General features: G+C 39.4%; 1 protein-coding gene across 4 annotated transcripts in view; it reads left to right on the top strand.

Annotated features, from left to right (window-relative positions):
- The window catches only part of ANO2 (anoctamin 2), a 154,598-nt gene that overhangs the window by 65,105 nt on the left and 75,973 nt on the right, over positions 1–13,520 (top strand). For all 4 annotated transcript variants that reach the window (XM_042469198.1, XM_042469196.1, XM_042469197.1 and 1 more), the window contains exon 10: positions 3,021–3,155. In XM_042469198.1, the coding sequence (XP_042325132.1) occupies positions 3,021–3,155 (135 nt within the window). The remainder of the gene's footprint in view (positions 1–3,020; positions 3,156–13,520) is intronic.

Here is a 13,520-nt window from a genome sequence, read left to right as displayed (position 1 = left end):
ATAGTGGATGAGAATATTGATTAGCAATTGGCTTTGGAGTTCTGACATAAGGCCCCTGATGGCTTGACCTTTTCACCAGTCTGTGGAAGCGAGGTCAATCTACTGGGAATACAACTTTATAGGAATGTCCTGGCTGCTATCTTATACTTAAAGGCAAGGTTCTGTTTCAGTTTCCGCTTCTAACCCGATTTGTGTAGAGTTGTTGAGTTAAAAAAAAATTAAAATTCACGCACCATTAGCCCAGCTACTCCTCTCCTTTTCCTCTCTCTGGCCGTACTGTTCTGGAAGGCTCTGGAAGGAGTTATATAGAGCTAGTCTCCATATGAGAGGAAAATGGCTACAATACAATGAAATCTTAAAGTGGGACAAAAAAGAGTATGACAAGAAATCATTAGAACAACTTTGGATAGACGGACATAACTGTGGATCGTTTTTGAAGAATCATAGGCCTGGTACAGACAAGCCTTTAGTGGCAATATTAGGACTAGATGGTGCTCAGTGTCCATATGTGCCGAGCCCGAATATCGCCACGCTTATGTCACAAGTCTGAGGCCCAGTTCCATTTATCTCTCCATGATTCTTTATTGCTTTCCCCAGTATATTTAAGTCTTTTTCCCCCAATGAAATCAAATAATGTATACTGCCAGTTGGGGATGCTGAAAAGGAATAAAGACAGAGAGACCTTACGTGGAAGAACTAAGGCCACAACTTTATTAAATACAGCTGACAGGTGGGGTTGGCCTGAGGCATGGGTCAGGCTCTGGCATCAACTAATCCGACTGCTGATTGATGAGCCCCATTGCCTGATCATGGCAATGCCCCTCCCCTTGTCACCAGGTGATGCTGATAAGTGGTTCATCCCTTGGATTGGTGCCCCCTTCTCCATCTCTCCCTTGGGACTCCCAATAACCATTGCTCTGCAGCACTGATAGCCACCCCACCAGATTCACGCCCCATGCTGCAGCCCACAGAAAGTTGTGACAGTGATGCCCACAGTCCCACCACATGACCAAACCAGGGTGGTGAGGAAATTCAAGCCACAATTGTGACTCTGGCCAGCCATGTGGCCATAAATAGGCCCAATCCACCAATGAATGTGATCAGAACCCCTGCCCCTTCCAGCCTCAGAGCCAATGAGGCCAGGTCATACGTCTTGCCCCTTCTGGCAGTTGGACCAATCCTGGTCCACTGGGGCATGCCAGGAAATGTAGTTTCCCCGGAGCCGGATGTCCTGCCTCCCCTCACCTAACCCAGCCAATCCGGACTGCTTTTTCAGGCCCCGGTACAACACTGCCTTTTTGTCTGGGTATCTATGGAGAAGAAAGCATAATGCCAGTGGGTGCAGAGGGGTGCAGGCAAGACTGAAATTGTGAAGGACAGCCTGTGATGCCTCACTTAGGGGGCCCACACCCCTCTGGTACCAGAGCTGGCGGCTACCTCGTTTTCCCTGGAGGCTGCCAGGCTCGGGCATCCTGCCCAAAAAGGCTGCTGAGCACCAGCGGGGTGGGAGCAAGCCAGCTCAGCATGCGGGCCAAGACAAATCTCTCAACTGTGTTCAAACTTGCACTGGACTCGGACACATTTTCCCATTTTCACCTTTACCCTAGGTACTGCACTTAGGGCAGAAAATTTAAATGCACAGATATAGGATGGGGGACACCTGGCTGAATGAGACAACATGTGAAAGGGGCCTAGGAGTCCAAGTGGACCACAAGTTGAACAGGAGTCAACAGTGTGATACAGGAGCTAAAGAGGCCAATGCAATTTTAGGCTACATCAATAAAAGTATAGTGTCTAGATCGAGAGAAGTAATAGTGCCACTGTATTCTGTTTTGGTCAGGCCCCACCTAGAATATTGTGTCCAGTTCTGGGCACCACAATTTAAAAAGGATGTTGAAAAACTGGAGTGTGTCCAAAGGAGACTAAAATGGTGAAGGGTCTGGAAACCATGTCCTATGAGGAATGACTTAGGGAGCTGGGGATGTTTAACCTGGAGCTGAGAAAGTAAAGAGGTGATATGATAGCCCTGTTTAAATATTTGAAGGGATGTCATATTGAGGAGGGAGCAAGCTTATTTTCTGCTGTTCCAGAGAAGAGAACCCGGAACAATGGATGCAAGCCACAGGAAAAGAGATTCTACCTCAACATTAGGAGGAACTTCTTGACAGTAAGGGCTGTTCGACAGTGGAACACACTCCATCGGAGTGTGGTGGAGTCTCCTTCTTTGGAGGTCTTTAAGTAGAGGCTGGATGGCCATCTGTCGGGGATGCTTTGATTGAGATTTCCTGCGTGGCAGGGGATTTGACTGGATGGCCCTTGTGGTCTCTTCCAACTCTACAATTCTGTGATTCTATGATTCTAATCAAGAGTTCTAGAGAGCAGGTCAGCGAGTCCAGTCCAGGGTCAAGAGTTCTAGGTCAATCTGAGGTCTAGAAAGCAAGAGGTCTGGCAACAAAGTCCGAGGGAGTCAGAGAGAGACGCTTTCGCCAAGGAAAACAGATAGACTCTGACAGAGAGGCTCACTGTCTCACAGACGTTTATATTAGGCAAGCTCCTTACCACAGCTGTTTGGTGATTAGTGAACGTTTCTCATATAACCTCCTGGAACGCCAGAGGAATGCTCTTTCTGTCCTTCTTTGGCTGAAGGTAGTTACCGGCTCGTCCTGCTCCTCTATGTCTCCCAGGCCTGGACTCTCTGCTGGGGGGAGGCTGGGCTGCTGAGTCACAGGCTCTGCTGTACCTGGCAAAGCAGAGCTAGGAGTGGCACATTTGACTCTTCTGGAGCTGGTAAAGCAAAACTAGGGCCTGGAAGGGCAAAGCTGGGGCCTGGCTCCGCCTCAGGTTCCACTTGCACCTGAGGGACCAACTAATCCTCCTCCTCTGAGTCCCTGTACACTGGGTAATTGCTAGAAAGCAGTTTTATCTTTTCAAACCAGTAAAAGATGGAGTGGGCAAGACAATGATCTTTGTAAAATACTTATACCTATTGATGCATTTTATTTTATGTTTTCTTTCTTTAGAAAGTATTTCGGAGAAAAAATTGGAATGTATTTCGCCTGGCTGGGTTTATACACAGAGTTTCTTATTCCATCTTCTATAGTTGGAATCATAGTGTTCCTGTATGGATGTGTAACCATTGAAAGTGACATTCCTAGGTAAGATGGCATGTATATAATATGATGGTCAAGATTTGGGGTATATTGTCTGTGAGTCTGAGTGCTCTGTAAATCGGGGCTGAAATAAGGAGTGAAGGGCTAGCATGTAAGGCATCAGAGCATGTGTTCACAATTATTACAGTGAATATGTGACTTAACATTTATTTATTTCAGGTTCGGAGTGCTTCTGAAGTCATTGCTTCAGATGACAACTCAGATAGGGTCCATGAAGGCGGGACAAAAGAGGGGCCAGAGGCTGCTCCCACCCCAATTGGTGCAGGACCATGCTGATCACATGATCCCAGGCCCAATCTGGGACACTGCCACCATCCCGAATGGGACACCAACAAAGAGCAGACTTTCCCTGCTCCTTTTGCAGCCAGCTTTTCCCAGCTGGGTGTGTGCTACTTGCAGCTTCTGACTGTGTTCAAGGCATATGTCTAAATGCCACACCCCCAACATTTTCTAAAATTAGCATTTTTGGCCCTATTGCCTTGGGCAATAAATGTGCAGCCAGGGGTGCTTACTATCAGCTTTGGATGATACACCAGGAGTGCCTCTGACTAGAACTGGAAGACCTAAAAATAGGAGTGCACATATTGGCTACACTTTTGCAATGCACTGTACCAAGTTTGGAAACTTCAGTTAATTCAAAACATAGCTGCCAGATTGATTCTTGGAACATCCAAGAGTGATCATATTATATCAATTTTAAAAATGACTTCAATAGCTGCCAATTAGTTTTCAAGAAAGTTAAAAGGTGTTGGTTATTTCTTTTAAAGCCTTACATGGTTTGTGTCCAGGTTACCCATGGGATCACCTCCTCCCATATAATCGTCCATTTACACTCAGGTTCTCTGCATGTACACTCAGGTTCTCTGGTGGACATTTATTCCAGTCAGTTAGGACTAGGTTGACACCTATCAGCCAAATGACTTTTTCTTCAGCTGCCCTTAGACTGTGGGATGATTTGCTGGAGGAGCTGAATATGCTGTCTGAATTTAAAACAGCATTGGAAGACCAGTCTCTTGCAGCAGTCTTATCCAGATTATTTTTAAATTGTGAATTTAGATGATTAATTTTAAATGTGGATTGTTTTTATTCAAGCAGGTTTTAAATATTTATAGGGTATGTGTTTTACTTATTCTTTTTAACTTCTATATATTTTAATGTAATTTTATAATGTTTTGTTAGATTATTTTAATTGTTTTTAAATTTTTATTGTAAAACTTTTTAAATGTTTTTATCTGTGAGCTGCCTCGGGTCCCTTTCTGTGAGAAAGGCAGCATACAAATGAAATAACTAACTAATCAGTTTTAAAATGTATATATCTTTTTTATCCTTTTATACTGTTGCATGTTTTTATTAATGTGTTTTAACTGATGTTGTGCATTGTTGAGTTGTTGTTGTTGCCTGCCTCGATCCATGGGGAGAATGGGTAAGAAATAATAATAAGAAGAAGAAGAATACATAAATGAGCCCCATATATACTTAGAAGATTAGAATATAATCTGGAAAGCAGAATTTGTATCTCTTATATTCCATGAACAGACTCAAATTACTGGAGGACATATGTAAAATATTATTGCTACTACTAATAATAACTACAAGAAATGCAGAAGATAGGGGCACTGAATTTACACATTTAGTTATGTTGTTAACTGCTGTCAAGTCAGCCTAGTCAAGTCCCTATGAATGAGGGACCTCCAGGTCACCTTATCATCAACAGATCCAACTAACAAAAAGTACTATTTTATTTATTTGTTTTTTGTTTGGTTGTTCGTTTGTTTCATTTGTATGTTGTATTTCTCCCAGAAGGGATCTAAAGCAGCTCACAGATTAAAATTTAAAAAAAAAATCATAATGAAATTTAAAACAACTGAAATAATCTAAGAACAGTAAATAAAAAAGTTAAAAGTATGATTGAAACAAACCTACTCCATAAAAAAAAACTGATATGATTATATATCAAAGACCTGCTTAAATAAAAATGTCTTGGCTTGCCAACAAAAGGCAAGCAGGGAGGAAGCCAGCCTAGCTTCCAATGGAAGGGCATTCCAAAGGGTGGAAGCAGCCACTGAGAAGGCGCTCTCTCATGTCCTCACTAAGAGAGCCTGCTATGGTGGTGGGGTGAAGAGAAAGCCTTCCTTCAAAGATCTTAGTCTTCTGACAGGTTTATATGGGGAGATACAGTTCTTCAAATAGTCGGCCTAAGCCGTATAGAGTTTTATAGGTCATGACCAACACTTTGAATTGTGTCCGGAAATGAATAGGTGGTCAGTGAAGATGTTTGAACAAGGGAGTTATATGCTCCGTATAACTGGCCCTGGTCAGCATTCTAGCTGCAGTGATTTGAAGTTTCCAAACAGTTTCCAAAAGCAGCCCCATGTAGAGTGTAGAATCATAGAATTATAGAGTTGGAAGAGACCACAAGGGCCATCCAGTCTCTGTTTGAAGACCTCCAAGGAGGGAGACTACACTCCGAGGGAGTTTGTTCCACTGTCGAACAGCCCTTACTGTCAGGAAGTTCCTCCTAATGTTGAGGTGGAATCTCTTTTCCTGGAGCTTGCATCCATTGCTCCTGGTCTTAGTCTCTGGAGCAACAGAAAACATGCTTCCTCCCTCCTCAATATGAGATCCCTACAAATACTTAAACAGGGCTATCATATCACCCCTTAACCTTATTTTCTCTAGGATAAACGTGCATTACAGTAGTCCAAACAGGATGTAATTGTAACAGAAATTTCAGGAAACTTAAAGTTCTAGGCCTGGCGGAGCAAAAGATTGACAAGAGGAACTAGTAAATTGAAAATCCATAAGTTTATTTCCAATTTGTCGACAAAGGAAACTTGAACTCAGTGGAATTCAAAGTTCCAAAATCTGAGGCCCCAAACAAGACAAGATGTCCTAATCTGATAGTCAATTACACAAAGAAAGGTTTTCATCACTTTTCAATGGCCAATTACAATTTAAACATACAGAATTCTTACAATCAAGACAGAGATACATGCATACATTAAAACTATAGTTTCCACCCATTACTCCTCCCTCAGGAATTCAGCAGTCTTTTAGTAATCTTCCCTTTTACATCAACAATGTCTCCTTATCTTAAATTGTGTATATTATGTCTATTTTGCTGGTGCAAACTTCCTACAGGTCAAGATGCCCTCCCCATTCTTCTCTGCTCCTGTTTTCTAGTTTTCAAGTCTCATTTTAAAAATTAATTTTCTCTTAACCCAAGTGACTCCATCTTTCTATAGCTTTCTATTATAACAGGAAAATTTCACCACTACATAATCAAGGCATGTATTATCATCCTAGGATCTGTCAACACTGTTGGTACAATATGGATGTCCTAACGTAACTCTGTATTAACCATCAATATCATTTGAGGAGACACACTACAAGTAGAACACAGACAAAGACAATGATTAAAGGACCTTTTGCTTTAAGAAAATACACTCTCCTGATAAAGAATATATTCAAATTTATGACAAAATTGTATTATTAACACTCTCTACTGTCTTTTATACCTAGAAAAATCTCCTTATTTTTAAAATTATCAATGCTACTATTATATTTAAAGGAAAATTGCTGTTGTTATGGTCATGGAATCCAGCCACTACCTGACTACGAGCAAATACAATATAAATCCAATTGTTAGTCCCTACTAAAATAGACCCACCAAATTAATGATATTACCCAAAGAAAGCCAGCTTTTCCTGCCCCACTACAGCTTTAAGCTGCTCTGGCGACATGTGGTGTCTAAATGCCATGCCACTGAAGTACCTTGAAGCCGGTTTCTGTATAGGCAGCCAGACAGTATGAAGCCGGCTTTTGGGCATCATCACGGTGTGCATTGTGCATATGCCACAGCCCCAACCCAGCTCAAAGCTGGCTTTTCATGTCAGTCTGTACTGGCACAATGGGAACTTGTTAAGTCACTACTTATATATTGGTTGAGTAGGTCTGCTCTTGTTAGAATTAACAGCTAGATATGACAGCTTCCGGTTTGGTATGGCATCCAAATAGGTCTTTTCTAGTATAGCTGCTGGAAGAGACCTGCCTGTTTTAGTGTTAGGACTACTTTTTGGCATCTCAAAAGGTAGTCAGGAATTTTCCCTTGACACAGGGAAATCAGAGGTGCTCTCGGAGGTCCATTCCCCGACACGGGGATAGAGGAAAAGAAGATCAATTGCTCTCCCCAAGTGTATTGGAGGGGACCGTGGAACAACACACAGCTGCAGCGAGTGCCGCCATTTCATGGTTCACTGGATGCAGCCAACTATTTTAAAGTGTATGTAAATCAACAGCAAGCATGAAAACCTTTACTGAGGATACTTCAACCTTCATCAGGATGCTCAACCAGAGATGGTAAATTGATAAATCTGGATCTTAAACAAAACTAAATTAGAATTTAAAAAAGGAATAATAAAGCAGGAAAGGGAAGAAGACTGGAGTGTAAGAATAAGATTATTTGGAGATAGAGACTCAGAAATTGAGAGAGATCAGAGTGATACCTAGAAAAGAGACTGGGAAGTCCGGGGGAAGAAACAGTTTCGGAGAGGAAGGAGATGGAGTTTTGGAGAGGGAGAGTGGAGGAGAGCGGAGAGGATTTGGGGAAGGAGACAGAGCTTGGAGAGGGTCCAGGAGGTCGGTGGAGAGTGAAACAGACTTGGGGAAGGAGATGGAGCTCTGAGAGGGTCCAGGAGGTTGGAGGAGAGCAAAACAGATTCGGGGAAGGAGACAGAGTTTGGAGAGGGTCCAGGAGGTCAGAGGAGAATGGAGCAGAGCAGATTTGGGGAAGGAGACGGAGTTCGGAGAGGGTCCAGGAGGCTGGAGGAGTGCGGAGTGGATTTGGGGAAGGAGATGGAGTTCAGAGAGGGTCCAGGAGGCTGGAGGAGTGCAGAGCGGATTTGGGGAAGGAGACGGAGCTCAGAAAAGGTCCAGGAGGTCGGAGGAGAGCAGAACAGATTCAGGGAAGGAGACAGAGTTCAGAGAGGGTCCAGGAGATTGGAGGAGAGTGAAGCGGATTCCAGGAAGGAGACAAAGTTCAGAAAGGGTCCGGGAGGTTGGAGGAGAGCAGAGTGGATTCGGGGAAGGAGACAGAGTTCTTAGAGGGCCTAGAGATTTAAAAGAGGTGAAGAAGTCAGTTGGAGCGGGGCTATTAAAATAAAATTTGATAAATATTTACAATTGGCGTTTTCAAGGTCAACCTACATGAGGTAGAAGAAAGAAGAAACCGGATGTGAAGACATTTTCCCTTCCCTTCATCTATAGAAGAGAAGGACAGAATTATCATTCTAGAGACCAAACTATTGAAGGAAGAGAATTATAGACAGTGCCACCTAGTGGCTAGGGGCGGGAAAAAGCAACTTATATATTAAATTGGTTGCTTGAGAGAATAATATAAAGTGTTTTATATAAGTTAGAAATCTGGTTTTAGATAGAAATTGTGGATGAACACCTAATATAAACTTTAAAGAGATAGAAACTGTGAAATTTAATTTGGACAATATTCTACAATAATAAGATTAGTTATTATCACTAGCACTATTAAACTGATATTGTAATATTATAACTGTAATTTGATACAGCCTTCCCCTCCCCCCATGAATAAGATGACAACCAGGCTACAATCATCTAGACAGCAACAGCAACAACAAAGAAGACCATCACAGGAATCTATAAAAACACAAGATATGAGTATGATATTTCTGGAAGAGATAAGACAAATGAGACAAGAAATGAAGCAAGATAAAGAGGAACTAAAATAAGATATGGAAAGGATGAAAGGAGAAATTAAACAAGAGATAAGACAAGACCTTCAAGAAATAACAAAATCAATAAAAACAGTAACAACAGATGTTAAACAAGTAAAATCTAAAGTAAGAGATTTAGAGAGGAAAAATACAGAATTATAAGAGAAACTAAAGGAAGAGATTGAGAGGAAGAAAGAACTCCAAGAAGAGGGAATGAATCAAGAGCAAAAAAATAGAGAAAGGTGCTTCAAAACACAAGGTTTACCAGAAGAAGAAGACGAAGCTATTTCGTGACCGAGATTCTAGCAGAATTTATGGGAGTAGAAAAAACAACAATGGAATTGCAGATTGATAAAACGTTCTGAATCAACTCTTGGGTCACAAGGCAAAAGAAACTCCCTAGAGATGTGGTAATTTATTTTGTTAGGACCCTTTTAAAAGAACAAATTTTACTACAACATTATGAAACTAAACTGACTGTGGAATGATTGAAATTATAACTATTGAAAGATGTCCCAGGGACACTTTTGAGGAAAAGGAAAGAATATGCATTCCTAACAAGAAGACTAAGAGATTTAGATATAAGGTATTGATGGGAGAATCCAGAAGGCCTTTCCTTTAATTAAAAACAAAAAAGGATTAAACTTACAAATGTGCAATCAGCAAAAGAGTTCGTAGACACTGAACAATTTACAGAAGAGAGATGAGAGGAATTGAGATTAAAACTCCAAAATACCAACAAGGACAAACAAAGAAAAGAAGATACTACAGAAGATGAAGGCGACAAACTGTTAAGTGGGGAATATGAAGAGGAAGAAGAAGAAGAAGAAGAAGAGTTGGGGGAGGAGCCACAGGAATCCATACCACAAGAGATATAATAAACAGAACAATAAAGAACAATGATGCATTGAAATATAAAATGCCTATCCTGGAATGTGAAAGGGCTGATTAGCCCACAAAAGAGGAAAGTGATTTACCACTATTTGAATAAATTGAAATTTGATATTCTATGTTTGCAAGAAACATACGTTAAAAATACGGAATTAAAATATTTGTGTTATCAAAAATTGAGGAAAGAATATATCTCGGCCTGTAATAAAAGAAAGGAAGGAGTGATGATATGTGTCAAGGAAGGATTGAAAACAAAGGAACTCTTTAATGACCCCGAAGGGCACTATATTGGAATAGAAATGGAATGGCAAATTGGTAAAGCTTTATTAATAGGATTATATGCACCAACAAAGAAAAAAAACCAATTTTATTCAAAATTGACTAAAATTTTAAGTCAATATGACCACGAACATACAATTTTGATGGGGGACTTCAACAGTTATAGATCCACAGATTGATAGAAAATCTACAAAAATAATAAGAAAGAAACAAGGAAAACTACCAAAATCTTTTTTCGAACTAAAAGATACTATTTCCTTGATAGATGCATGGAGAGAGAGAAATGGGAATGCAAAGGAATACACGAACTACTCCAAAGTCCACAAGTCATGGTATAGAATAGACCTATTTCTGACCTCAACGTCTATAATACCAAAAATCAACAGACTAGATATATTACCAAAAATCACCTCGGATCACCACCCAATCACATTAGAGATCAAAAATATTCCTAAAGAACATAATTGGCGATTGGATGAAACACTTCTAAAAGACGACAATATATTGAAAAAAGCGTAAGAACAACTGCAATTTTATTTTAAAGAAAATATAAGTAAAGATGTCAGAATACAAACAGTATGGGATGCCTCGAAGGCAGTAATGAGGGGGTTTTTCACTCAAAAAAGTATTGAGAAGAGGAAGAAACAAGGAAACAAACTACATTTATTATTACAAGAATTCAAAATGAAAGAAAATCAATTGAAAAAAGATCCAGGGGGAAAGGATTTGTCGGAAGAAATCAAATTAATGCAGAAACAAATATCTATAATTCTTGTAGAAGAGACGGAAAAGAAACTTAGATTTGCTAAACAAAAGTTTTTTGAGTTAGCTAATAAACCAGCAAAATGATTGGCATGGAAACTTAGGAAAAATACAGAAAGGAAAATAGTTTTGAAAATAAAAGAAGGAAATGAAATATATACCGACCAAAATAAAATCAAAAAGGCTTTTGCAAAATACTTCAAAAGAACTCTTTTTACAACCTAAAATAAAGAAGCAAGAGATCAGACAATTCCTAAAAGAACAGAAAATAACTCCAATAAATGAAGAACAAAGAATTGAATTAAACAAAGAAATTACTATTAAGGAAATCTCAACAGCAATTAAGAAAATGAAATTAGGTAAAACCCCAGGACCAGATGGATTTACAGCATTGTACTATAAAAAATTAGAACAAGAGATTAAGCCTACAGATTACAGTCTGTCCTTGCCTTACGCGGGGGATCCGTTCCGGATCCCGCCGCATAAGGCGAATTCCGCCTATGCTCGAGCCCCATTGGAAACAATGGGACTCGGGCGCGGCGGCGCGGCGGCACGGGAACATGTGGTGCGCAACTGGCGTGCACGCCCATTCAATTGAATAGGACACGCTGCCCCTTCCGCCCTGTGCGTGCCCTGCGGCTTGAGCGCGTATGCTCAAGGCCGCGTATGGCGCGCCCACGTATGGCGCAGGCGCGCTGTACAATGAATGGTATTTTAATAGAAGGAATACCAGAATCATGGAAATTGTCTTATATTACGTTAATCCCTAAAGTTGAATCAGAAATTTATGAACTCAAGAATTTTAGACCAATCGCACTTCTAAATAATGATTACAAAATTTTTACTATGATACTAGCGGAGAGATTGAAGAAAATATTAATTGGATGGATCAAAGATGACCAGGTGGGGTTTTTTTTACCAGGCAGACATTTAAAATAAAACATGAGAAATATTATAGACTTAATGGAATATCTTGATAAGAAACCAAATTGCCAAGCAGCCATCATATTTTTGGAGTCCTAATAGGTATCCGACAACGTCAATGGGGATTTTTTGACTGAAACACTGGAAAGAATACAATTAGGTACAAATTTCATTAAATGGATTTCAGAGATATATAAAATGCAAAATGCCAGAATACTGGTAAATGGAAGTAAAACCAATAACTGTCCAATTCAAAAAGGAACTAGACAAGGTTGCCCGCTATCCCCCTTGTGTCAGAAATATTAAACAATATGATTAGATTGAAAAAAGATATTACAGGAATAGAAATCAAGCAATGTGAACATAAACTTAAATCGTATGCTGATGATATGGTCATAACTTTATCTAATCCTTTGGAAAGTATCACAACATTAATAACAACTATAAAATAATTTGGAAAATATACCAGCTTAAAAATTAATGAAAAGAAAACTAATGTATTAGTAATGAATATGACCAAAAAACAACAAGAAATATTTATGGAAAAGTCAGGATTCAATATTTTAAAAAAATAGTAAAATATTTAGGAATAAATATAACAACAAAGAACTCAGAATTATTCAAAAACAATTATGAGGCAATGTGGTGGGAAATTAAAAAAAGATCTAAAAAAATGGGCGACACTGAATATGTCATGGATGGGAAGAATTTCCACCATAAAGATGAATGTCCTACCCAAAATATTATATCTATTCTAAGCACTTCCAATAATATCAAATGATGTGCCTTTCAAAATATGGGGAAAAGATCTATCAAATTTCATTTGGAATAAGAGGAAGCCCAGAATAAAAATGAGAATCCTGCAAGAAACAAGAGAGAAAGGAGAATTGGATATACCGAATTTGAAAATTTACTATCATGCATGTTGTTTGGATTGGGTCAAACAATGGATTAGAATAGAAGAAGAAAAAGTGTTACAATTGGAAGGTTCCAATCTATTATATGGTTGGCATGCATATATGATGTATGATAAAGTTAAAGTAAATAAACAGTTTAACGATCACTATGTTAGTAAAAATCTATTAAAGATATGGTTAAAGTATAAAAACAAAGTTATAAAAGGAATACCAAGATGGACCTCAACCAATGAAGCCTTCTTTGCTAGAGAAAGAATAAAACAAGATAGTTGGCCCACATATAAAGATCTTTTAATAATGGAAAATGGAAAGGACAGAATTAGAACAATGGAAGAACTACTACAAGAAGGATATGATAACAGTTGGTTCCTATACAGACAAATATATGAGAGGTTTAAAACTGAACAAAAGACATTTCAAATTGAGAAAGAAGAAAAGGAAAAACTTTTAATCAGTGAATAAACATACCATCTCCAAATTGTACAAATTATTACAAGGCCTGGAAATGGAACAAGAACCTATTAAACAATATATGATAAGTTGGACAAAAGATTTTGGACAACCCATACAACTGGAAGAATGGGAGAAGAATTGGGAAAAAAATGATAAAATACACACTAAGCTATGGTATTACTACTACTACTAATAATAATAGTAATATATTTTATTTATATACCTCCCAATCACTGGGAATCCGAGCGGTTTACAACAGAGGGGATAATAGACGGTTCCCTGTCCTCAGGCTTACAATCTAAAAGACACGACACAAAAGGAGAAGGGAATGGGTGAGGGGGGGAGGGAATCAGGTCCAGCATTCTTCTCTCCCTCTG

This window comes from Sceloporus undulatus, chromosome 5 (assembly GCF_019175285.1).
Source record: "Sceloporus undulatus isolate JIND9_A2432 ecotype Alabama chromosome 5, SceUnd_v1.1, whole genome shotgun sequence".
In the NCBI taxonomy this organism is placed as follows: domain Eukaryota; kingdom Metazoa; phylum Chordata; class Lepidosauria; order Squamata; family Phrynosomatidae; genus Sceloporus; species Sceloporus undulatus.
The sequence above is the reverse complement of the archived record's forward strand: the minus strand, read 5'-3'. Positions and strand labels throughout refer to the sequence as shown.